This window comes from Oncorhynchus tshawytscha, linkage group LG24, assembly GCF_018296145.1.
Source record: "Oncorhynchus tshawytscha isolate Ot180627B linkage group LG24, Otsh_v2.0, whole genome shotgun sequence".
Classification (NCBI taxonomy): domain Eukaryota; kingdom Metazoa; phylum Chordata; class Actinopteri; order Salmoniformes; family Salmonidae; genus Oncorhynchus; species Oncorhynchus tshawytscha.
The window spans coordinates 13,115,321-13,142,943 of record NC_056452.1 but is presented as its reverse complement, the minus strand read 5'-3'; the positions used below and the strand labels follow the sequence as shown (position 1 = coordinate 13,142,943).

At 42.1% G+C, this 27,623-nt stretch overlaps 1 protein-coding gene and 2 long non-coding RNA genes across 4 annotated transcripts; all 3 read right to left on the bottom strand.

Moving 5' to 3' along the window:
* Positions 1–398: 398 nt before the first annotated feature.
* On the bottom strand, positions 399–14,469 carry rhot2 (ras homolog family member T2). The gene is made up of 19 exons (XM_024386846.2): positions 14,278–14,469; positions 13,228–13,286; positions 12,499–12,580; positions 12,204–12,247; positions 10,995–11,048; positions 10,752–10,804; positions 10,487–10,595; positions 10,195–10,296; positions 9,984–10,082; positions 8,607–8,715; positions 8,315–8,435; positions 7,921–8,005; positions 7,538–7,683; positions 4,062–4,162; positions 3,112–3,242; positions 2,799–2,879; positions 2,578–2,700; positions 2,198–2,400; positions 399–2,009 (listed from the first exon to the last, which is right to left on the bottom strand). Exons 1-19 carry the CDS (start codon positions 14,312–14,314, stop codon positions 1,892–1,894), a joined length of 1,857 nt encoding a protein of 618 aa, XP_024242614.1. The 5' UTR covers positions 14,315–14,469; the 3' UTR covers positions 399–1,891.
* A 2,018-nt stretch (positions 14,470–16,487) lies between these two features.
* On the bottom strand, positions 16,488–23,177 carry LOC121840672. Of its 2 annotated transcripts, none has more exons than XR_006079794.1 (3): positions 22,772–23,177; positions 19,805–19,938; positions 16,488–16,911 (listed from the first exon to the last, which is right to left on the bottom strand). It is a non-coding gene; the product is annotated as an uncharacterized LOC121840672 (long non-coding RNA). The 2 variants fall into 2 exon arrangements; XR_006079793.1 differs by having other exon boundaries at positions 22,776–23,177.
* Positions 23,178–23,292: 115 nt separating this feature from the next.
* Positions 23,293–24,333, bottom strand: LOC121840735. Its single transcript, XR_006079865.1, has 3 exons — positions 24,071–24,333; positions 23,923–23,969; positions 23,293–23,713 (listed from the first exon to the last, which is right to left on the bottom strand). It is a non-coding gene; the product is annotated as an uncharacterized LOC121840735 (long non-coding RNA).
* Between the last annotated feature and the right edge of the window lie 3,290 nt (positions 24,334–27,623).

The window sequence follows — 27,623 nt, the reverse complement described above, 5'->3', positions numbered from 1 at the left end:
GTTCAGTGGTCCGAAAATGTCAGAAACATTAACTTGCTTGACCATGCTGTAGGTCAGGTAACTGTCTGTTGCTGTACAGGCGATATGCTTTGTGGACGTCACTGGACAGAGGTTGCTATCCAGGTTTTGGGATAAAACAAAAGGTGTGATTGAATTTATTCTACCACTGTCTTATTATCTCTGCCTTTAGTCCTATATATCACTAACGCAGGGCATACGAATTAACAGGTTATAGAACAAACAATGCAATTATCACAACTCATAGGTTGTAATATAGCTTATATATATTTTTTGGGGGGGTGGGGGCTTGGCTTCCCCAGTGATTTTACTCACACACCAACAACACACTAATACTCAAACAGTCTGACAGTCAAGGATAGAAGTTTGGCAAAACAGTAAACAATCCTTGTTTTGTTTTATTCAGCATTTCACTTTAGTTGTTTTTATATCACTTTCAATCAATAAGATCCACATAATTTTTTTCTGTGGCAATAGCAGGTCCCCAACTAAAATAACCAACCAATAAAAATGTATGATTCCCATATTTAAAAAAAAAAAGAAAAAAAAAAGAGATAATTAATTATACAATCAAAATCTTGACACACAGGTCCATGTATGCACACATGCAAATATACATGTGCACCCACACACACGTGGATGATTTAGCAGAAATAACATTTGGGGCCTAAGTTCCAATTTATGGTGAATGCACATAAAAGCCAAGACAAGGGGAGGCAGATATTTTCCTTATAATGATCATTCAAAGCGTTAATTTGCACGGGGCAGGATTTAGTATTAATACCATAAAATAAAAATGATTTGGCTGTTTTAACATGACTGATTACTTTGAGTAAGGAGGATGCATTACAGAGTTCAGTGTTTCTTTTTCATCAGTCTAATACAATATATAGTCACTTCTCTCAACAAGACATTGCTTCCTTCTCAATTCTAATCTGGCAAGCCACAACTACTGCTATTTTGTATTATTATAATTTTTTACATAAATAAATGTATCTAGATCATTTCACCCACAACTGTAGTATTGTATCAGAAGCTAATGGAGTGATAAGCATGTATTTTACTGGAACGGTCCGTAAGAGAGCGGCTTCTGTATTTGGCAAATCAGGTCTGAAAGTCTATCTCAGTGGCTTGGTCAATGGGAAGACAAGTCTTTAGCTTCTGCAGGGGACTTCCTGTGCCCGCTCAGAGTGTCTGTTGCTCGGTTACGTCCTTGCAGCAGGGTCCTCCATAACTTGTGCTCTAAGGCTTGTCTTCACCCTCCCCCCGCGATATGGACTGTTTGAATTTGCCATTTTGGTTTCTAACCAGCACCAGACTTTTTAAAGTTTGATATGTTCTTCCAAATTGCTATTACATTTTGAGATTATTTTCCTTAGGAAAGACCACACATTAAAAATAAATCTATCCATTCTCCTGAACACCATGTGGACACGTGAAAAAGTCTTGGGTTTGAAATGTCTCTCTTCTTGTATCTGTATATCCCCATTTAATAAAGCACCCACATATTCGTAGCAGCTCTTGGGGGAATTGTTGCGTTACGCACAGGGAGGCTACCGCCTTAGCCTGGATTTTGACACCATAAGGCAGAGCGAGCAAAGGTGGTCAGGAGAGGGTGAGAGATATGGTCACGCTCCTCCATTTTGACTGAGATTATTACAGTCAGTCAAGAAGACGTGACTAACTGGAGTAGACTGGAAGAGCAGAGCAAAGACGAGGAGAGGGGAGGTTAGGGTATAAATCATGACAAAGTAAAATGTTTCTGTGTTTTGTCTGTCTGGTCTAGTGTGTCTAGGTGCTTGGTCTGGAGGATTGTTCTGGAGATTGGGGTTGAGGGAAAAAGAGGGAAGGCGGGCTCCGGTCAGGACCCTAGTCATTTCTGTCGGGCGAAAGCTCTGTACATGGCAAAGCCTAGGACCGCGACCACTGCTGCTCCTAGCGTCACTCTCAGCCAGAAGGATGTGTTGCTCATGTCGGAGCCGTTCAGGTGTCTGTGGGGGGGAGACAAAGGCGTCAATGAAAGGACATATGAAACCGCGTAGAGGTGCAGACATGAAAAAAAGTGACATGATTTTCCAGTTTCTCAAAACTAAATCGCAAAACTATAGATTAAATGGTGAGTGAATCACAGAGGGACCAACAGTTTGCCAAATGTGACAATCAAATAACTAATACGTACGGGAACATGGCGGACCAGGCCAGCTTGGTGTAGATGTTCTTGCTGGTGGAGTCCAGGGACAGGCCAGAGAAAGGGAGCGGCGGAGGCAGTCGGTGTTTGTAGCAGAACTCTGCCGGAGTCATCCCGTGGAGCTGTCTCACCTCGGGGAGGTCCGCTTTGGAGGCCACCATCACACAGGGAATACTGCTGTCCATGTAGTGTTGCTACAGAAAGGAAAGTAGACAGATGTGGATGAAGACAAAATGGAATACGGCGAAGAGAAAGAGGATGTGGGGAAGAAAGAAGGGAGAGAAAAAGAGAAGAGTGAAACATTGAACACATTCCTGATCATATCTGTGAAAACCAGAGACGCTCTGAAGAGGACATGAGATGCCACACACCTTGTAGATGCTGGCACAGTAGTCGAAGGAGTGGGGGTCGCTGACATCATACATGAGACAGGCTACGTCACACACCGCGTCCGACTCCTTTAGGAACTTTGTTTCCACGTCCACCTCGTAGAGCTGCCAGGGGAAGACGACAGATGGGAGGTGAGGCTAACACACTCTACCAAAGGTCAGGGGTCAGAGTTGAGGTGAAAGTAAAAAGGTACGGAACTCACGATGAGGAACTTCTCCTGGTTGCTAACTTGGACAGTGTTTATGGTGTAGAGGGAAAAGGCACCGGTGGAACGCTCCTCTCTCTGAAACAAACACACCGACTGTTACTCTTATGATTAGTTGTAGCAATGCTAGTAGTTGGGGCTTTCAACATCATTTCTCAACTCAAACACGTATTGACAAAGCGGAATGGTTTTACAATGAAGAGTTCAATGCGTACTACTAGTAACAAAGTATTAAACGGTTCCTCCAGGAATGTGTGATTCTGTATCGCTATTTAGTCTAAATAACAGGTCAACAGTGAGATGATCGTACCGCTGTGTTTCGACCAAGGAAGGCCTGGAGGAAGGCAGACTTCCCAGTACCCCGTGGCCCGATCACCTTACAAAGGAACACTGACCGCTGAGTCTGGCCCTTCTCCAGGTCCACAGCCTTCTCCCGCGTCACTGCAGAGGAACACACACGGATAGCGCCAACACAGACACACACACACACACCGAAATCACAGGGAGTACATATACACGGAGAAACAGACATGTCAGGACAGGGAACCATTGATTAATATGATGGAGCGCTATCAAAGAATTTCAAACATAATCGTATTTCCCCTTGTGGGTAATGCAGGATGCATTTTATATCTGATCTGAGGTGGTAGGACCTCTCCCACATTTATAGCCGCGTGAGCTAAACCTTTTCGACTCTACGGCACAGGCTGAGTGGGTGTGAGACTTACATCACCCTACCCTAATCCTGCTACCCCTTGCAGCCACGCCCCCAGTTTTACACACACAGACCAACCAGCGTTCCTGAAGCACCCCTGTGGATGCAGGTTTTCGCTTCAAACAATCCCACTCGGTTTCACTGGATGATGGGTTGAGGTTAATTGACTAATTGACCAATTGAAGGAATGCGACTACGGCATTATTGGTAAACTCAAATAAATGTGTGAATTTTGTTTAATCATTGCATATAATAACTACACAACACACACTCTGGTAGTCTTCACACCAGTCAAATAGCATATTCAAAGTTGACCTTTCAGAGTCACTGCACATCCTCAGAAGGCATACATGTACTGGATATAATTCTGTCTGTAAGGCCTATAGTGAACCAGATTATAGTTCTAATCCTCCTCTATGTACAGCGAGTGAGGTTTACTGCGGCACTAGGATTATAGGTTCTTGTTAACATACAGTCTATTTTCCTAGAGAGGCTACCTGCAGCAATGTAAAAAAAGATGTGTTGACATGCGTACAGACACAGACCTGTGACTGCAGTGGTTTGGGAGTCCTGCTCAGTGAGAATAGGATAGCCCAGGTATCCCAAGTACTCCAGACAGCGATGGATATCAAGGTACGCTGAAAGCCTGGATATGGAGAGAAGTCACATTGGTGAAATTGGAGGAGGGAATAGGAACACTCACTGTCCTAACCTAAATCCCCTAACACATTCATTTGTACTCACGGACCTCCTTACACTGAAATTCTAAACATAAAAATCCCCATGGCTGACATACACACAAAGCTACAGTGCCTTATTCAGACCGCTCGACTTATCCCACATTTTATTACATGACAGCCTTACTCTAAAATTGATTAAAATGTTTGATTTTTCCCTCTCATCAATCTACACAAAATATCCCATAATGACAAAGCAAAAACAGGTTTTGAAATGTTTGCTAATTTCTAAAAATAAAAACACTTAAATATCACATTGAGATAAGTATTCAGACCCTTTACTCAGTACTTTTTGAAGCACCTTTGGCAGCGATTACAGCGTCGAGTCTTCTTGGGTATGACGCTACAAAGCTTGGCACACCTGTATTTGGGGAGTTTATCCCATTTTTCTGTGCAGATCCTCTCAAGCTCTGTCAAGTTGGATGGGGAGCATTGCTGCACAGCCATTTTCAGGTCTCTCCAGAGATGTTCGATCAGGTTCAAGTCTGGGCTCTGGCTGGGCCACTCAAGCACATTCAGAGACTTGTCTCGAAGCCACTCCTGCATTGTCTTGGCTGTGTGCTTAGGGTCTTTGTCCTGTTGGAAGGTGAACCTTCCCCCCCAGTGAGGTCCTGAGCGCTCTGGAGCAGGTTTTCATCAAGGATCTCTGTACTTTGCTCCATTCTTCTTTCCCTCGATCCTGATTAGTCTCCCAGTCCCTGCCGCTGAAAAACATCCCCACAGCATGTTGCCACCACCATGCTTCACCGTAGGGATGGTGCCTGGTCTCTTCCAGACATGACGTTTGGCATTCAGGCCAAAGAGTTCAATCTTGGTTTCATCAGTCCTTGGTCTGAGAGTCTTTAGGTGCCTTTTGGCAAACTCTAAGCGGGCTGTCATGTGCCTTTTACTGGAGTGGCTTCCGTCTGGCCACTCTACCATAAAAAGCCTGATTGGTGGAGTGCTGCAGAGCTAGTTGTCCTTCTGGAAGGTTCTACCATCTCCATAGAGGAACTCTAGAGCTCTATCAGAGTGACCATCGGGTTTTTGGTCACCTCCCTGGCCAAGAACGTATTTAACCTTTATTTAACGATTCCTCAGTTTGGCCAGCCGGCCAGCTCAAAGAAGAGTCTTGGTGGTTCCAAACTTGGAGGCAACTGTGTTCTTGGGAACCTTCAATGCTGCAGACATTTTTTCATACCCTTCCTCAGATATGTGCCTCGACACAATCCTGTCTCGGAGCTCTACGGACAATACCTTCAACCATAATGGCTTGGTTTTTGCTCTGACATGCACTGTCAACTGTGGGACCTTATATAGACAGGTGTGTACCTTTCCAAATGATCAATTGAATTTACCACAGGTGGACTCTAATCAAGTTGTTGAAACATATCCAGGATGATCAATGGAAACAGAAGCACCTAAGCTCAACTTCAAGTCTCATAGAAAAGGGTCTGAATAGTTACAGTGGGGCAAAAAAGTATTTAGTCAGCCATCAATTGTGCAAGTTCTCCCACTTAAAAAGATGAGAGGCCTGTCATTTTCATCATAGGTACACTTCAACTATGACAGACAAAATTAGAAAAAAAAATCCTGAAAATCACATTGTAGGATTTTTAATGAATTTATTTGCAAATTATGGTGGAAAATAAGTATTTGGTCAATAACAAAAGTTTATCTCAATACTTTGTTATATACCCTTTGTTGGCAATGGCAGAGGTCAAATGTTTTCTGTAAGTCTTCACAAGGTAAGTCTTTCACACACTGTTGCTGGTATTTTGGCCCATTCCTCCATGCAGATCTCCTCTAGAGCAGTGATGTTTTGGGGCTGTTGCTGGGCAACACGGACTTTCAACTCCTTCCAAAGATTTTCTATGGGATTGAGATCTGGAGACTGGCTAGGCCACTCCAGGACCTTGAAATGCTTCTTACGAAGCCACTCCTTCGTTGCCCGGGCAGTGTGTTTGGGATCATTGTCATGCTCAAAGACCCAGCCACGTTTCATCTTCAATGCCCTTGCTGATGGAAGGAGGTTTTCACTCAAAATCTCACAATACATGGCCCCATTCATTCTTTCCTTTACACGGATCAGTCGTCCTGGTCCCTTTGCAGAAAAACAGCCCCTAAAGCATGATGTTTCCACCCCCATGCTTCACAGTAGGTATGGTGTTCTTTGGATGCAACTCAGCATTCTTTGTCCTCCAAACACGACGAGTTGAGTTTTTACCAAAAAGTTATATTTTGGTTTCATCTGACCATATGACATTCTCACAATCTTCTTCTGGATCATCCAAATGCTCTCTAGCAAACTTCAGACGGGCCTGGACATGTACTGGCTTAAGCAGGGGAACATGTCTGGCACTGCAGGATTTGATTCCCTGGCGGTGTAGTGTGTTACTGATGGTAGGCTTTGTTACTTTGGTCCCAGCTCTCTGCAGGTCATTCACTAGGTCCCCCCGTGTGGTTCTGGGATTTTTGCTCACTGTTCTTGTGATCATTCTGACCCCACGGGGTGAGATCTTGCGTGGAGCCCCAGATCGAGGGACATTATCAGTGGTCTTGTATGTCTTCCATGTCCTAATAATTGCTCCCACAGTTGATTTCTTCAAACCAAGCTGCTTACCAATTGCAGATTCAGTCTTCCCAGCCTAGTGCAGGTCTACAATTTTGTTTTTGGTGTCCTTTGACAGCTCTTTGGTCTTGGCCATAGTGGAGTTTGGAGTGTGACTGTTTGAGGTTGTGGACAGGTGTCTTTTAAACTGATAACAAGTTCAAACAGGTGCCATTAATACAGGTAACGAGTGGAGGACAGAGGAGCCTTTTAAAGAAGAAGTTACAGGTCTGTGTGAGCCAGAAATCTTGCTTGTTTGTAGGTGATAAAATACTTATTTTCCACCATAATTTGCAAATAAATTCATTAAAAATCCTACAATGTGATTTTCTGGATTTTATTTTCTCATTTTGTCTGTCATAATTGAAGTGTACCTATGATGGAAATGACAGGCCTCTCATCTTTTTAAGTGGGAGAACTTGCACAATTGGTAGCTGACTAAATACTTTTTTGCCCCACTGTATGTAAATAAGGTATGTTTTTTTATTTGTAATAAATTTGCTAAAATTTCTAACAACCTGTTTTTGCTTTGTCATTATGGGGTATTGTGTGTAGATTTTTTAAACGTATATAATCCATTTCAGAATACGGCTGTAACGTAACAGAATTGAGGAAAAGTCAAGGGGTCTGAATACTTTCAGAAGGCACTGTACATACCAAGATCGCTTCAAAGCAAACAAGGGTCAATACTCACGTCCATTGACACACATAGCCATGATTGGAAATGTAACCCTCGTCTGTGGTTGAGACAGCCGTGTACACGTCTGCGCCCCAGGGCATGTAAGGAAACACACTAAAGAGATTCTTGAGCTCCGCTGGAGAGAGGGCAGAGTCCTTATCCTGGTGTAAAAATAAATATTGTTAGAGGGGTAAAACACACCACTAAGCCCTAAAAACAGCCATGCTGTTAGAGTGGGGGTACATTTCAATGCCTAAAATGAACTGCGGGCGTTCAACTTAAAAATGTGTATTCTCTTTCCACTTAAAATATAACCTGCTTAGTGCATTGTTGACAAATAGACAGATGGATATAAATAAATGGACTTCCTGATTGATGCCACTGAGGCGGTCACACACCTCGTCATACTTGTCAAACAGCCTCTGGAGAAACTGGTGACCCAGATGATTGAGCTCGGTGGTGCAGCCCACGGGCACCCGTAACCTGGCAACACACAACAAACAGCCATATAAATACCTAGGCTTACCGTACACACACACAAAAACCCACGAGACGTTACTTGCCTGAGGTTTAGCTAACGGAACGCTCTACCGCTCTGGCTTGATAAATGAAAATCAATCGTTTAAAGCCAGGATGTTTTCTGGAAAACACCGACTCACCAAAAACCTTTGAGACAATACTCATGCAGTATCATCTTCAATATCACATCACAACATGGGGGAGGTAACCAACTGTCTCTAACACGTCTGGGATTGGGTCAGTAACACAAAGTAGTGGAGCCAAAACACCTACTGTGGGTATAGGTAGTCATCCGTCAGCTCCAGCGAGTCATCGTAACCAAACTTCCTCAGGATGGTCCACGTGGTCTCGTGCCGACCCCTCTGGATGAACAACGTGTTGAGGAACAGGAAGCCTGGTGATAGAGGATACAATAGAATCATGTCTGTTATGTCGCCATCTTATCACGTCGGCTCCATACAAACTATTGGCGCTACTAGCAACACTGAATTTCACAAGAGGCTAAACCCAACAGGTCCTATATCATCAAAGGCTGAGCCATCTCACTGTCGGGTTCATCCCTCACCGTTCAGGGTAAGGCCGTTGTCCTGCACCCCGTCACTCGTGTTCTTCCACACCACAGTCTTCACATCCTCCAGAGCTTGAGAGGCTAGAGGGTTCCCGAAGCACGATTTCTGAGGAACCACACACACACACACACACAGAGTTGAACTATACCCGGCTACTCAAATGGCCATGCCAGTTTTACACCTTGCCTGCAATTTCTCTCTTAAGGATGTACGTGTGGTGCGCGCATGTACACTACCGTTCAAAAGTTTGGGATCACTTAGAAATGTCCTTGTTTTTGATAGAAAAACACTTTTTTGCCCATTAAAATGACATCAAATTGATCAGAAATACAGTATCGACATTGTTAATGTTATAAATGACTATTGTAGCTGGAAATGGCTGATTTTGAATGGAATATCTACATAAGCGTACAGAGGCCCATTATCAGCAACCATCACTCCTGTGTTCCAATGGCACGTTGTGTTACCTAATCCACGTTTATCATTTTAAAAGGCTAATTGATCATTAGAAAACCCTTTTGCAATTATGTTAGCCCAGCTGAAAACTGTTGTTCTTATTAAAGAACCAATAAAACTGACCTTCTTTAGACTAGTTGAGTATCTGGAGCATCAGCATTTGTGGGTTCGATTACAGGCTCAAAATGGCCAGAAACAAAGACCTTTCTTCTGAAACTCGTCAGTCTATTCTTGTTCTGAGAAATGAAGGCAATTACATGCGAGAAATTGCCAAGAAACGGAAGATCTCGTACAGCGCTGTGTACTACTCCCTTCACAGAACAGCTCAAACCGGCTCTAACCAGAATAGAAAGAGGAGTGGGAGGCCCCGGTGCACAAGTGAGCAAGAGGACAAGTACATTATTAGTCTGTCTAGTTTGAGATATAGACACCTCACAAGTCCTCAACTGGCAGCTTCATTAAATAGTACACGCAAAACACCAGTCTCAACATCAACTGTGAAGATGCGACTCTGGGATGTTGGCCTTCTAGGCAGAGTTGCTGTGTCCAGTGTCTGTGTTCTTTTGCCCATCTTAATTTAAAAAAATATTGGCCAGTCTGAGATATGGCTTTTTCTTTGCAACTCTGCCTAGGAAGGTCAGAATCCCAGAGTCGCCTCTTCACAGTTGACGTTGAGACTGGTGTTTTGCGGGTACTATTTAATGAAGCTGCCAGTTGAAGACTTGTGAGGCGTATTTCTGATCAATTTGAAGTTATTTTTATAGACAAAAAAAATGTGCTTTTCTTTCAAAAAACAAGGACATTTCTAAGTGACCCCAAACTTTAGTGTATATATTAGTAGTGTATATATTAATAGATTAATTGACGTATGGTGGACAGATTAAAGGATGGATGGGTGAGTGTTATTTGATTCTCACCTGGAAGCAGTTGAGTTCAGTGTCACTGAGGATGCGGTCATGGTCCTGGTCTGAGATGCTGAAGACTCGGCTGAGTGCTCGGACACACATGGACTTTAACTGGAAGTAACATCAGCACACAGACACAGTTAACACTCAACAAAGCAAGATTCCGCAATAAAACCAGGTCATTCCAAAGGTATAAAGCGATCCTCAAAATGTCCTCCCTGACCTGTTTGTCTTCCGGGTCGTAGAGCGGGGCGGTGGGGTGGAGCACAGCCTTCTGAGCGTAGTAGAACAGTTCAGAGATGTTCTTCAGGTTCTTGGCAGAACACTTGGGAGAGAAAAGTCAAAACCTCAGGTTTGCCTAATCATAGGTGTGTTCAAACAAAAACAGTTCAACTAAATATTGTTTGCATAAGATTGGTGGGAGTAATTATTGGTGCGAAATCAGGTCCTCATTGCGCTGAGTGAGTGGGGAGGCCGCTGAAGAGAGCAGAGTGAGTCTGAGATGCAAGCCTTACCTCTACACAGGTCTCAATCTCAGAAAACTGGTTCATGATAGGTAGAATGGTCTCCATGGAGCTCCCAGAGCGAAGGTCCGATTTATTCCCCACTAGGATTATGGGAACTCTGTGACATCATAAGGAATGAATTTAAGATCAAAGATATCTAAATGTTCTATGACACAAAAGGCCAAAGAGGCTAGTTCAAGCACAACACTTTTAGGCAAGGACGATGTACACAAGCTTCAAAGCAAATGTCATCGAAACAACAGTATGTACATACTTATTCCCCTTCTCTGCTTCGCCATTTACCAAGGGGATCCATTTTGTTCGGATCTGAAAAGTGAGTAGCATAAGAAATTATAGCAAAACACTAATAAAATCTCTCATTTATCATATTGATCCCATACTGTAGGCTACATTATGCAAATGCTTGTTATACCATGCCAAATGCTTCCATATTGGTTTCTCCAAGAAGGACATTTAAGATCTATAAAAGACAGTGTACATGTGTGAGAGAGGATACCTTGTCTATAGTTTCCTCCTGGGTGACGTCATAGACCACACACACCACGTTGGCCTGCAGGATTTGAGAAATCATGGTTGGAGTGCAAGGTCTTTATTATCAACTAAAGCACGCAATCGAACACATTCTCCAAATGAACTCAAATGATTGTGATTTTGTCAAGTACAGCTGGGAAAGGCTCACTCCAACACATACTCAACACATGGTTAAATAATGAGGCGAGATCAACTGGTGGTCATCTACAGATGCTTCTTCTGTTCATTAGTGCACTTTGACGTCTGTTAAGTTTCGGTTAGAATAGTAAAAAAATTTTTTTTTTAAACATTAAAATTGCACTCTGCATTATGTGGGTTGAATGCTGTAACACAGAATAAAACAATTAAGAAAAGTCCCATGATGGTAGTGACTCCCCATTACAGCTTATCACCCATTAACCATCAGTTAATAAGTGAGGGCACACAGTGTGTTGTGAATTCTGTAACGAATGTATTGTAATGTTGTTAAAATTGTATAACTGCCTTAATTTTGCCGGACCCCAGGAAGAGTAGCTGCTGCCTTGGCAACACAAAGTTATTCACATTACTTTAATAAAATATTTATGTTGTGTATATTACATTTGTTTTATTTGATCACTATTATTTCATTCCAAGTCATCAGCTCATCTCTTTAGAGCTGCTGCCTATGCTGCCTGAAAAAAAAATCACTATTTTAGTAGTTTTCATTGTAAATAAGGCATACTTTTATGACTGCTGAATAACAATACCTCGCAAAGCAACTGCTCCCTATGTATCCCCTCTTGACTGCACATTCTTCTATCTCTTACGTGGCAGGCGTAAAAGAAACAGACCAGACAAGTAGCCACGCAATGGATTATGGTGATTGTAGTATGTTATCATGTTTTCTGCGCATTGATCTCACAGGAAAAATAAATAAATAAAAAATGACTTAACTGACGTCAGTCAATTAGTTGTTTAAAAACAGAAAAATAACAGATATTTTGATTAATAGCTTAGCACTACCTGTTCAGCTAGGTGTAGCGTGAAGTTTCCCCTAGACGCTGATCTTGGGTCAGTTTAGTATTTTCCCCACTAATGGTTAATGTTAGGATTGAGGGAGGGGAAGCAGATCCTAGATCTGTACCTAGGGGAAACTTCACCCATGGGCGTTCAGCTAAGGAAGAGGTGGGTCAACACTGAGAACTAGCCTTACCTTGATAATCTCCTCTCTGAGGACCTCATCAGTCTGTTCCGTTTCTGTAGGGCCAAGACAATGCACTCAATTTAATCAACTGATAACCAGTTGATAACAGTTACAGCACCTCATCAGCAGCAGAACTGAATTGGACCGATAAGCAAGCAATTACACTTAACCAGCCATTCTGTTAGCTTGCAGACAAAACTTTCTGGCAGCTAGGAAGATATCCGGTCTTCATAGAAACGCACAGGCACATACACAGACTATAGCAAGAGAGTTGTATTAGGCTACTGAGTGAGCAGCACCTCACCCGAGTAGTCCACTATGTGTGTGGGCACCTTCTCTGGAGTGACATCGGCAGGGATAGTGATCTCCTCAGCTCGGAGGGGCACCTAAGGGGGATTACACAGATTCAACAGTCTGACAGAGGGACTCCATTAACCTTCAATTAGCTTGGAACTGACAGGCTGAAATTAACTCCATGGTTAGAGTGTGAGGAGTGTTTAGGCATTACACTGTCTGAGACTGGGATAATGACTTGGAAATGTCCTCTTTTTTGGATAAGGTGAGGAGAAGTGGCATATTATGAGTCATTATCTCCCCTGTAACTATTCCCCAGGTCGTTGCTGTAAATGAGAATGTGTTCTCAGTCAACTTACCTGGTAAAATAACAGATAGAAAATAAATACAAAGAAAATATTACAATAACGAAGTGCTTATAAATGCAAAGTAAAGAGGACGAGTGGAGGTTTATTTTCCCTACCAATCACACTTTCACAGTTGAATAGAGCCACCCTCTGTGTGCTGTGGTGTAGATAGCAGACGGTGTGTATGCAAACTTTGACTGTACCAAGTCAATGAGAATGCTGCTTTTGTACGGTGTAGCAGTAGCCAGTGGATACATATTTTATAAATAAGCTGACTATTTAGTCATCAATGTAGTGTTTGCATTCGGTGGGTATAATTTGTTAGAGTGTCACCACTGCAGACAAAACTGAGAAATAAACCAGTGGGAATGTACAGTCATAGCTACACTTACATGCTCAGGAAACTCCTCCCCAACCAATGACATGATGAGTGATGTTTTGCCCACCTTGGCTGTTGACAGAGGGGTGAAAAGTGGAACGAGACATTATTGAAAAAGGAGGAAAATGAAACCTGGAAGAAGAGTATTTCTGGACTGCAAAACACATTTCACCTTGAGGTCATACCCTCAGGTAAATAGATCACATTCTCCAGCTCATAAGTAGCCAGAGCTGGATTACATGGGGGGCTAATACTTAAGCTGAACTATAACTAAGTCCTAAATCTAAATGTAGTCTAAGTTTATTATAACTAGCTAGTTAAATGTCTTTATTTTATTAACCACAGATTACGGCCTGATAAGCGGTTCTCACTGACATTCTCTTGTTGAGTTGCCATGAATAGGTCTGTTCATGAATAGCCTATTCAAATAGAGGGGCAAACAAAGTAGCTAAAGTTACAATGCAGCTAGGTATACAAAGATAATTATTAGGAAAATACTTGGTGGTAGTTACTTGTAACTTGTTTGCTAACTAGCTAGAATATATGTTTTTTTCCCCCAACAACCAACCACCAATATTGTCAGCAAAACATGTCAAATAAGAAACATCCTCTTTAGCACACTTGGTGGCAAGGTTTCTAAGTTGGTTTGCTAGCTAACGCATGAGAAAAGATTTTGACAGTTAACTAGCTAGCTAAATATCTAGCTACTAACTTCTACCTAGCTACTAACTTGGCTAGCTAACGTAGGGCTAGTACTGTAAGTGCATGTGCAAAACAACACGTAACGTTACTGACTAACGTTAGTACTGTCAGATTTGGTGCTGTCTAACTCGCTAATGTTAGACTAGCTATGTTATGTAGCTAAAACATAATGATGTGGTGGCTGCCAATGCTATAACATTGGGTAATTAGCTAGTAATTCACGGGGGGGGAATCCAGATTTATAGAAAACTGCAGGTTTCCATCAGTCTGTAGCTAACAACAAGGCGTTAGCTGTACAGTAGCTAACTAACGTTAGCACGCTGAATATATGCGTGTCAATATCAAAACAGGATTTACTTACGTTCCCCCAATAACAGTATCCTGACATCTCGTTTCATGTTTCGCTCCCTTTTCCAATGAGTGTACTCTGCTGAGTCTTATGCGTCTAAATTATTTTGACTTTTTAACCGCAGTTCAGGTAACTAGCTACCTCTCGGACCCATTCCAGCTAGCTAGTAGCTCCAGTTAGCTAGCAGCACCCAAGGAGAAATCTAGTTGCTTCCGGTTCAAGAGAGCCAAAAATAGCGCCCACTGTCGTCCGCAGAGTGGGCGAACTTTTAGCTACTGTAACAATATCATGTGTACCAAGTACAGTAAGTTAGCGGTTTTAAGAATGTCCTCTCTATAAGACTGAGGCAAAAAAAGAAAAAGCAAACAACCAATTTATTTACTCCACAATGTCAGATTTCATTTTCCAATTTTCCCAATACTTAAATGAAATCAAATCGAATCAAAGTTTATTTGTCACGTGCGTCGAATACAACAAGGGTAGACCTTATAGTCAAATGCTTACTTACATGCTCTAACCAATCAGCCTGGAGGATAAAAGTCAGACGCTGTATTATACATTTAAAAATTGGTAATCAGTATTGGTAGTATGTTTATTGGTCTTACCAAACCCTCTTTAATGTAACCTAAGTGTTGTGGGCCATGGCGACTATCACGTTACTTTAAATAACAATCATATCATCTGCACATTGTCGAACTAATCAAATCAAAGATTGGTCACTGTTCAGATGTATGGTCCAGGTTTCCAGGGAGCCAACTAGACCATTTCATATACGTAGGCACAGGCTAAAGTTATGCACATCATATAAAAAGGTTAAACAAAATCTGACCGATTGAAACCAATTGAAATAGTTCACTTTGCAATTTAATGTTATATCTATGTTGTAATACATGTATGTATTTTGGGGGGTTCAGACTATATCCACAACTTTATCTTGAGCCATTATAGGTCAGGGTTGCCTCTAGTAAAAGCACAAGAAAGTAAATAAAATATTAATATTGGCATGAGAATCTTAGAACCAAAACAATGACCATCTTTGTGACAATTGAAATACACCAATAAAATGCCAAACATACAGAATGGTGTATTTAAAAAATAAAAAATAAATAAATATATATATATATATAATTAACCTTTATTTAACTAGGCAAGTCAGAATGGCAAATAATGACAAATTATTGGCAGACTATTGATAACATTTATGAATGTGTTCTAGTGCATGAAATTGCAGGAAAAGTTGAGGTTAAAATGCTGTTGCGACCGGTGACCTCCATTGCGTTTCGTGGCTAATAGAGCGACACCACAGGCCTTAAGCAGGGATAGGACCACACAGGCCAGCACCACAGAAATTCCAACCCACCCGCATTACCTGGCCACTTTTCTGTCAATGAGGAGTCAAACACAGAACGTCTAAACATGGATACTCAACTCACATTGAACACACAGCCGTCTAAAACAACATAAAAACATGACAAAACTATCACCAAGCATAAATCACACTCAAACTGACATAGGCTGTAGTGTGTTTCTGTCACAGATCTAAGACTCTGTCATGGATGACAAAGTAGGCAACGAGACACACTGAGATATGGTGCAAATATTAGGAGTTTTATTCCTTCAAATTGCAAAAAATACAAATTATGCCAGGAGAAGATAAACCAAAAAGTATTAAAATAGACAAATAAACTGAATTGAAATTAAAACAAACTGTGCAGAACCGAATGCAACATAAATAAACTCATGAATCAACTTCAAAAATAAAAGAGTGACAAGAGGGAGTTTTACCTCAATAATATAAACTGAGTACACAAAACATTAAGAACACCTGGTCTTTCCATGACACACTGACCAGGTGAAAGCTATGATCCCTTATTAATGTCACTTGTTAAATCCACTTCAATCTGTGTGTAAATGAAGGGGAGACCGGTTAAAGGATTTTAAAGCCTGGAGACAATTCAGACATGGATTGTGTATGTGTGCCATTCAGAGGGTGGATGGGAAAGAAAATATTTAAGTGTCTTTGAACGAGGTATGGTAGTAAGTGCCAGACGCACCTCTTTGTGTAAAGAACTGCAACGCTGCTGGGTTTTTAACACTCAACCATTTCCCATGTATCAAGAATGGCCCACCTAAAGGACATTCAGCTAACTTGACAACTGTGGGAAGCATTGGAGTCAACATGGGCCAGCATCCCTGTTGAATGCTTTCGACACCTTGCCGAGTCCATGCCCCGACCAATTGAGGCTGTTGTGAGGGCAAAAGGGGAGGGTGCAACTCAATATTAGGAAGTTGTTCCTAATGTTTGGTATATCAGTGTATGGCGGTATACTCAGTGTATGGAGCTGTCCATTGTAAGGTAGAAGGTGAGTTTTGCAAGACATACATTTTCAATACACATGATTGTGATATAACGTTTCAGGGTACTGATCAGATTTGAAATACATACAGTTATTTTAGCATTAACAGTATCAATGTATGAAAGGTACTTTGAAATGTCGACATGTGAATCAAAAAGTGTTCCTCCGCAGTGAACAGATGGGTTGCACTTCCCAACTCCCCTCCGGAACCATGCTTTAACAACGGAAATCCGGTCGGACCTCCTTCACCAGAACACAGCTGGCTTCCATGCTGCAGACATGCAGGTAACTGAGACAAACAGAGACAAAGAGAAGACATTACCTAGAACTTTCACTCTTTGTTGATAAGGATATTAGTTCAATTATAATGTTAGATGATACCAGTGACTGTTACAACGTAATATAACACGTCGACTCAACATAGAGAAACGATAATAACAAATGTCAAGACTAATTGTGCATTTCTGCAATAGAGTTATGGATGGGATATATGAAACCAAAACCAAGTGTCGCGTCGTAACTTATATATTTTGTGAATAGCGCAAAGTGATTGTTAACGTGCATACTTAATGATATTTGTTAGGCAGGGGGTTTTACTGTGTGGGCCGCGATGTGGCTGTCAGACTCCTTTCCCTCTTAGTAGTTCGACAGTGTTGTTGTGCATCAACTTTCTCTCTTGGATTCCCCTGAACAGGGTGAAGCTGATGAGATGGGTGCAGGGAGAGAGGGAGTGGCGAAGTGAGACGTTTCACTCTCGCCAAAATCTGTCCAAAATAAGACCAGTGCGTTTCTATAGGCTTATTTTTGACCTAAGCTTTACCGCCTTTGGGACAACAACTCCCAAAGTTAGGGCGGAGGCATGTGCATCTCATCACTATATACAGATCTCTGGTGCAGGAGCATACAGCGTGGGTGGAGTTGGACACCATATTAGGTGCAACGTTGGCTTGACCTCTCCACCCTCTGACCAATTAACCTAACGTAGCAGGAGAAAAGAAACGCCTGAGTTGGGTCTTCATCAACCGGAATCATCTGGATTTTAGGCTTCGCCTCTTTAAGCCTGTTGTCACTAAGAAGCCTAATGCCACTGCTGCTGAGTGGGACTGTACTTGGGTAATTCCTGTCCTTGCTGATCGCTGTCTCCAAGGTGGTGTCAAGTAGTGCGTTCTCATTGGTCAGCCTGACTGGTCCTCAGGGTGGTGTCCTGTCCCTCTTCACCACAACCTCTACCTCTGTTTTTACAAAAATCAACACTTGGCCATTCTTTCTCATCAATGTCTCCTAAATATACAGTTGAAGTCGGAAGTTTACATACATACACTTAGGTTGGAGTCATTAAAAGTTGTTTTTAAACCACTCCACAAATTTCTTGCTAACAAACTATAGTTTTTCCAAGTCGGTTAGTACATCTACTTTGTAGATGTAGATCCAATTTTTCAAACAATTGTTTACAGACAGATTATTTCAGTTATAATTCACTGTATCACAATTCCAGTGGGTTAGAAGTTAACATACACTAAGTTGACTGTGCCTTGAAACAGCTTGGAAAATTCCAGAAAATGATGTCATGTTTTTAGAAGCTTCTGATAGGCTATTGACATCATCTGAGTCAATTGGAGGTGTACCTGTGGATGTATTTCAAGGCCTACTTACAAATTCAGTGCCTCTTTGCTTGACATCATGAGAAAATAAAAGAAATCAGACAAGACCTCAGAAAAAAATGGTAGATCTCCACAAGTCTGGTTCATCCTTGGGAGCAATTTCCAAACGCCTGAAGGTACCACATTCATCTGTACAAACAATAGTACGCAAGTATAAACACCATGGGACCACGCAGCCATCATACCGCTCAGGAAGGAGACGCGTTCTGTCTCCTAGAGATGAACGTACTTTGGTGTGAAAAGTGCAAATCAATCCCAGAACAAGAGCAAAGGACCTGGTGAATATGCTGGAGGAAACAGCTACAAAAGTATCTATATCCACAGTAAAACGAGTCCTATATCGACATAACCTGAAAGGCCGGTCAGCAAGAAAGAAGCCACTGCTCCAAAACCGCCAAAAAAAAGCCAGACTACGGTTTGCAACTGCACATGGGGACAAAGATCGTACTTTTTGGAGAAATGTCCTCTGGTCTGGTGAAACAAAAATACAACTGTTTGGCCTTAAAGACCATCGTTATGTTTGGAGGAAAAAGGGGGAGGCTTGCAAGCCGAAGAACACCATCCCAACCGTGAAGAAGCACGGAGGTGGCAGCATCATGTTGTGGGGGTGCTTTGCTGCAGAAGGGGCTGGTGCACTTCACAAAATAGAAAATTATGTGGATATATTGAAGCAACATCTCAAGACATCAGTCAGGAAGTTAAATCTTGGTCGCATATGAGTCTTCCAAATGGACAATGACCCCAAGCATACTTCCAAAGTTGTGGCAAAAGGGCTTAAGGACAACAAAGTCATGGTATTGGAGTGGCCATCACAAAGCCCTGACCGCAATCCTATAGAAATTTTGTGGGCAGAACTGAAAAAGCGTGTGCGAGCAAGGAGGCCTACATACCTGACTCAGTTACACCAGCTCTGTCAGGAGGAATGGGCCAAAATTCACACAACTTATTATGGGAAGATTGTGGAAGACTACCCAAAACGTTTGACCCAAGTTAAACAATTTAAAGGCAATGCTACCAAATACTAATTGAGTGTATGTAAACTTCTGACCCACTGGGAATGTGATGAAATAAATAAATCATTGTCTCTACTATTATTCTGACATTTCACATTCTTAAAATAAAAGTGGTGATCGTAACTGACCTAAGACATGGAATTTTTACTAGGATTAAATGTCAGGAATTGTGAAAAACTGAGTTTAAATGTATTTGGCTAAGGTGTATATAAACCTCCGACTTCAACTGTATAACCTGCATGAACCATGTGCTCAGTTCATGTGTTCAGGGTATGGTTAGTTTCCTGCTCAGTGCTCACTTTCCCTCTCAGCTGTGGGGTGAACAGTTCGACAGAGTAATTCACTGTCCTCAGTAGCGTAGTCACTTGACTGCTGCTGCCACCTTGACCATTGGACTGGAGTTGAAGAACATCATTGAAGTGAACCAGGTTCCTTAGAGGAGACACAGCAGAGACAGGGTAGTGTGTGTTCACGTCAGTTCAAGGTGGTGACTGTCAAAAGCAAGCACCTCTCCAGTTGGTCCGGGATGTCCACCAGGTGTAGATCCAGACTGTCCAGGAGGTCCACCAGATCCAGGAGGCCCAACCGGTGTTGGAGTTGTCAAACAGTTGCTTCTCATGAGAGACAAGAAACTGTCAAAACCTGGTAGAGTTTGAAAGATAAGAGCAATAGAAAAAGAGAGGCAAGGGGGTGGGGGGGAAGGACAAAAATTGGTATACAAGATGAAGACGAGTACACTTTTCAGAGAGTAGTCATTTCAAAGCATAAGGAAAGTACCTCTCCAGGTGTACTCTGATTCATGCAGGTCACAATTAAGCTCTAAAGTCAAGAAAGTGAACACAGATGATCTCAGTTATATCCCACACCACAATGCATCAGCCTGGTCATCGTAATTGTGAAACTGGTAAGCTGGGTGAAGGTTTCAACATAGATTGAATCTCAAGTCTTTGGTCACGAGGATAGGTCAACTAAGAGTACAGAATAGTGTTTAGAAACCACAGTTCTCAAATTCATTAACCTACCAACACAATAATCTTTCTTTCACCTTGACAGTTAGTTTGTTTTTTACCATAGGTAATGAATCCATCGGGACACTGGATAACTTTTTTTTGCCCGTTTTGAGGACAATACAGTGCCACTGACACGGCCGCTACCAAAACCTGCGGACTCTCCTTCACTGCAGCCGACGTGAGTAAAACATTTAAACGTGTTAACCCTCGCAAAGGCTGCAGGCCCAGACAGCATCCCCAGCCGCGTCCTCAGAGCATGCGCAGACCAGCTGGCTGGTGTGTTTACGGACATATTCAATCAATCCTTATCCCAGTCTGTTGTTCCCACATGCTTCAAGAGGGCCACCATTGTTCCAGTTCCAAAGAAAGCTAAGGTAAGTGAGCTAAACGACAACCGCCCCGTAGCACTCACTTCTGTCATCATGAAGTGCTTTGAGAGACTAGTCAAGGACCATATCACCTCCACCCTACCTGACACCCTAGACCCACTCCAATTTGCTTACCGCCTCAATAGGTCCACAGACGACGCAATCGCAACCACACTGCCCTAACCCATCTGGACAAGAGGAATACCTATGTGAGAATGCTGTTCATCGACTACAGCTCAGCTTTTAACACCATAGTACCCTCCAAACTCCCCATCAAGCTCGAGACCCTGGGTCTCGACCCCGCCCTGTGCAACTGGGTACTGGACTTCCTGACGGGCCGCCCCCAGGTGGTGAGGGTAGGTAACAACATCTCCACCCTGCTGATCCTCAACACTGGGGCCCCACAAGGGTGCGTTCTGAGCCCTCTCCTGTACTCCCTGTTCACGCACGGCTGTGTGGCCATGCACGCCTCCAACTCAATCATCAAGTTTGAGGACGACACTACAGTGGTAGGCTTGATTACCAACAACAACGAGACGGCCTACAGGGAGGAGGTGAGGGCCCTCGGAGTGTGGTGTCAGGAAAATAACCTCACACTCAACGTCAACAAAACAAAGGAGATGATTGTGGACTTCAGGAAACAGCAGAGGGAGCACCCCCCTATCCACGTCGACGGAACAGTAGTGGGGAGAGGGTAGTAAGTTTTAAGTTCCTCGGCGTACACATCCCGGACAAACTGAATGGGTCCACCCACACAGACAGCATTGTGAAGAAGGCGCAGCAGAGCCACTTCATCCTCAGGAGGCTGAAGAAATTCGGCTTGTCACCAAAAGCACTCACAAACTTCTACAGATGCACAATCGAGAGCATCCTGTCGGGCTGTATCACCGCCTGGTACGGCAACTGCTCCGCCTACAACCGTAAGGCTCTCCAGAGGGTAGTGAGGTCTGCACAACGCATCACCGGGGGCAAACTACCTGCCCTCCAGGACACCTACACCACCCGATGTCACAGGAAGGCCATAAAGATCATCAAGGACAACAACCACCCGAGCCACTGCCTGTTCACCCCGCTATCATCCAGAAGACGAGGTCAGTACAGATGCATCAAAGCTGGGACTGAGAGACAGAAGCTGTTTTTCAATCTCAAGGCCATCAGACTGTTAAACAGCCACCACTAACATTGAGTGGCTGCTGCCAACATACTGACTCAACTCCAGCTCACTTTAATAATGGAAATTGATGGGAATTGATGAAAAAAATGTATCACTAGCCACTTTAAACAATGCCACTTAATATAATGTTTACATACCCTACATTACTCATCTCATATGTATATACTGTACTCTATACCATCTACTGCATCTTGCCTTTGCCGCTCTGTACCATCACTCATTCATATATCTTTATGTACATATTCTTTATCCCTTTACACTTGTGTGTATAAGGTAGTAGTTGTGGAATTGTGAGGTTAGATTACTCGTTGGTTATTACTGCATTGTCGGAACTAGAAGCACAAGCATTTCGCTACACTCGCATTAACATCTGCTAACCATGTGTATGTGACAAATAAAATTTGATTTGACACCATAGCTGCCAGATTTCTGCAGGTTCCCACCTCTCCACCGATGTCCATCCCCATCATACATTAATCTATATCTGACAGAGTCAAACTTTAAAAGGCCCAACGCAGACGTTTTTATATCAATATATTTTACGGGTATTTTACCAGGGTTCTATCCAACCATTTCATGCTAATGAAAAAAGGTATCAACAGGACTGATGGAAACAGGAAATCTGCCTAAAACTTCCAATGTTGAAAATAAAAATATACGCTAGACAGGTGATATATATATATTTTTTTTGTTGGTGAAATAGATAATGCGACAATTGCGGTAGAAATGCATTTATGCGCAAATATTGATAGAACATGTCGCAAAACACTGCGCGATGATTGTAGCCTACTACCACGCATAGTTTATCGGCAGATAGAATACCTTATGATAAACGTCAATTTATGGTGGTTAAATCAAAATCACATTTTATTTGTCACATGCTTCGTAAACAACAGGTATTGGCATAACAGTGAAATGCTTACTTACGGCTCCTTGAAAACGCAGAAAGTTTGAAAAAGAATATAAAAAATAACACAAGGAATAAATACACAATGAGTAACGTTAATTTGGCTAGACGGGGTACCAGTACCAAGTCGATGAGCAGGGGTAGGAGGCAATTGAGGTACATGTAGCCTAAATCGAGCCCCACAGTGGCAAGTACCCCTGACTGCAGTGTGCAGTTTTTTTGTCCAACTGAGGTGTGAGTCACACACTGAATACAAACACACAGTTCGTGCAAGGCACATGTTGAATACGAACGCATTTTATTTTTGAAGCTCATAAAAAATATTATATAAAGTGGTACCAGCACATGTGTTAACACGTTTTTCTTCATGCGATTTTTAAGACAAGCTACTGATATTGTTGCAGTGAACAACAAACTTGTTATGTATGTCTTGTACTGTTAAAATTGTGTTGATAAATGTTAGAACTTTGTAATTATATTATTTAATTGAGCATATATATTATATATATATACACACATACACACACACACTTACTACCTATCCTGATTTATAATGCTATTTACTTTCCTCATGAGAATGGAAACAGACTATACCATATAGACAGTTATACCAGCTCCAGTAAAGAGACCAGAGACTCGGGTGACTGCTACGTCATCTTTACTAAATAACACAATTAACAATTGAAACAATTAACACAGCAGACAAAAACAAGGTTTGACCACTCCTCAAAAATAGCTTCACTCCTGCTCCTCAAAAGAGGCAAAGACGGTCAGTTCCTTGAGGAGAATATTTTCCTATTCATCCAGGCCATCATACAACCGTAGTTATTTAAGGGTTGTAAATGCGGTCTTCCCCGTCCATCCCAATTGCACTAGGGAGGGAAACAGTGCCTTTAAATGTTTGGCGTTCACACCACCTTGCTGCCACTAGGGTGTCCCTTAGGAGAAAATCTGCATCCTTGAAGAAAAAGGAAGAATAAATATTAAGAGTAGTGCCTCATTGGGTGATCAAGACAAATTACACGGCACTTTCACAATACCACCATGCAAACAAAAGCCTTACTAAAGGGATTTTCAGTGACATGAATAAATACTCAACAAGACATCACAACTATTATATCTTGCCATGCATGAAGCCTTCAGCATTACACACAGTAGACTACATACCCAGTTCACAGCTCCCAGTTCGCCGTGCATTTCATTTTTAGTATGGTCTAGAAAGAAAATAGATTGTGGTCATTAAGTAATGTAAGGGAACCTCTAGGGATGTTTGTACAAGAATGCACCTTACTTTAGCTAATGGCCTACACAGTACCTGCTCTTGCAAAGCTGGATGCTGATGTGACCTGCTGTGACTTCTTGGGGGGAGGGGGGAGTCATCTACATCATCCTAAAACATATTGGTCTTTAAACATTGGTTTCAGACTATACCACTCATCATATGACTCCACCTACCTGTAGTGTGCTTTGTTTTTGCCGCCGTTTTCAATCTTTCAACCTGTCTTCTTCAGACCTTAACGAGTGAATGACATACATTACATACAGTTGAAGTCTGAAGTTTACATACACCTTAGCCAAAAACATTTAAACTCAGTTTTTCCACAATTCCTGACATTTAATCCTAGTAAAAATTCCCTGTCTTAGGTCAGTTAGGATCACCACTTTATTTTCAATAATGTGAAATGTCAGAATAAAAGAGAGAGTAATTTATTTAAGCTTTCATTTCTTTCATCACATTCCCAGGTGGGTCAGAAGTTTACATACACTCAATAAGTATTTGGTAGCATTGCCTTTAAATTGTTTAGCTTGGGTCAAACGTCTCGAGTATCCTTCCACAATAAGTTGGGTGAATTTTGGCCCATTCCTCCTGACAGAGCTGGTGTAACTGAGTCAGGTTTGTAGGCCTCCTTGCTCGCACATGCTTTTTCAGTTCTGCCTCACACATTTTCTATAGGATTGCGGTCAGGACTTTGTTATGGCCACTCCAATACCATGACTATGTTGTCCTTAAGCCATTTTGCCATAACTTTGGAAGTATGTTTCGGGTCATTGTCCATTTGGAAGACCCATTTGCGACCAAGCTTTAACTTCCTGACTGATGTCTTGAGATGTTGCTTCAATATATCCACATTATTTCCCCTCCTCATGATGCCATCTATTTTGTGAAGTGCACCAGCCCCTCCTGCAGCAAAGCACCCTCATAACATGATGCTGCCACCCCCGCAAGCCTCCCACTTTTTCCTCCAAACATAACGATGGTCATTGTGGCCAAACAGTTCTATTTTTGTTTCATCAGACCAGAGGATATTTCTCCAAAAAGTACGATCTTTGTCCCCATTTGCAGTTGCAAACCGTTGTCGGGCTTTTTTATGGCGGTTTTGGAGCAGTGGCTTCTTCCTTGCTGAGAGGCCTTTCAGGTTATGTCGATATAGGACTCATTTTACTGTGGATATAGATACTTTGAACCTGTTTCTTCCAGCACCTTCACCAGGTCCTTTGCTATTGTTCTGGGATTGATTTACACTGTTCGCACCAAAGTACGTTCATCTCTAAGAGACAGAACGAGTCTCCTTCGTGAGCAGAAGGACAGCTGCGTGGTCCCATGGTGTTTATACTTGCGTACTATTGTTTGTACAGATGAACGTGGTACCTTCAGGCGTTTGGAAATTGCTCCCAAGGATGAACCAGACTTGTGGAGGGCTACCCTTTTTTTCTGAGGTCTTGTCTGATTTCTTTTCATTTTCCCAGGATGTCAAGCAAAGAGGCACTGAGTTTGAAGGTAGGCCACGGGTACACCTCCAATTGACTCAAATGATGTGGATTAGCCTAACAGAAGCTTCAAAAGCCATGACCTCATTTTATGGAATTTTCCAAGCTGTTTAAAGGCATAGTCAACTTAGTGTATGTAAACATCTGACCCACTGAAATTGTGATACAGTAAATAATAAGTGAAATAATCTGTCTGTAAACAATTGTTGGAAAAATTGGATCTACATCTACAAAGTAGATGTACTAACCGACTTGGAAAAACTATAGTTTGTTAGCAAGAAATTTGTGGAGTGGTTGAAAAACAACTTTTAATGACTCCAACCTAAGTGTATGTATGTAAACTTCCGACTTCACCTGTACATTCAATATGAAAATATATTCAGGTCAGTCTGGCAGCAGTGAAACAAGTGATTTTAAGGATGCAAATGAAAGGTTTTTATAATGTTCAAGACTTACGGCATGGGAATACATTTCAGGATGTAGAAGATATGTAGAGAACCCTGGAATGAGTAGGCGTGTCCAAACTTTTGACTGGTACTGTATATTCGCATTAAAATGGGACGGAAACCTAGCTACTGTAATAGATTTCCATTCAAATCTGCAAAAATTACTTTTTTGCAAAAAACTATTTATCAAGCAAGAATTTTGCTAAGACTGTCTGGGATTGGTCTGAGTGGGTAGGGAAAACCTGAAAACAATATGTTATTGGCAGAGGGGTTTGGAACTCTTTATTGGTCTATTAACCAATTTACTGCATAGTGATGTCACCATGGAAAGCCCAAAACTCCCATCCATGCAATCCTGCTGATGAGAAGGTCCTGTGTAGATTGTATTTTCAACCAGCAACTATCAGGAAAAAAAAAACACTTCATATTTTTTTCACACTTTTACAGTGTTAGTTTCATCAGCTGTTCTTTTGATCAACATGATACGAAAAACACAGAAAAATCCACATTTTGTCTGCACTGAGCCTTGAAAAATAAATGGAAGTTGTGCACACAGAGAGATTAGTGTGATGACAAGGAAAGGCTTACACTTAAGACAAACGCATACATATTATTTCACAATTCTTACCCAAACGCTGTCCAATTACGTCAACCATGAACCCAGGTTGGCACTGACAGATGTAGTTGCCAATGCAAATGTTCTCCACAGATGGAGGTGTGACACTCATCGATATGATACATATGGCTGAAAGACAATGTATGTGTCAGCCAAAATCACAGGAGGTTGGTGGCACCTTAATTGAGGAGGACGGGCTCGCGGTAATGGCTGGAGTGGAATGGTACCAAATACGTTATGAGCCGTTCTCAGAAACCTCCACTGGTCAAAATACATTAAATCTTCAATGATGCTCAAAAGCTATTTTTCTGGTCGATGTGTTCCATAAATCTTATCACATTTTTATTGGGCACATACGCATATACAAGACCAGCATCATGACAGATAAGTTGTAGAGAAGCACATTCTGAAACAGTTCTGAAACATTCTGAAACAAACAAAACATTAAGAACACCTGCTCTTTCCATGACAGACTGACTAGGTGAATCCAATTGAAAGCTATGATCAGTTATTGAGGTCACTTGTTAAATCCACTTCAAATTAGTGTAGATGAAGGGGAGGAGACAGGGGATTTTTAAGCCTTGAGACATGGATTGTGTATGTGTGCCATTCAAAGGGTGAATGGGCAAGACAAAAGATGGAAGTGTCTTTGAACAGGGTATAGTAGTAAGTGTCAGGTGCACCAGTTTGAGTGTGTCAAGATTTGCAATGCTGCAGAGTGACCAAAACATTAGGAACATCTGCGTACTATTGAGTTGACCCCCCTTTTGCCTTCAGAACAGCTTCAATTTGTCGGGGCAAGATCGTACCACAGGGATGCTGCCCCGTGTCGACTCCAATGCTTTCCACAGTTATGTCAAGTTGACTGGATGTCCTTTGGGTGGTGGATCATTCTTGATACACAGGAAACTGTTGAGCATGAAAACCCATCAGCGTTGAAGTTCTTGACACACTCAACCCGGTGCACCTGGCACCCACTACCATTCCTCGTTCAAAGGCACTTAAATCTTTTGTCTTGCCCATTCACCCTCTGAATG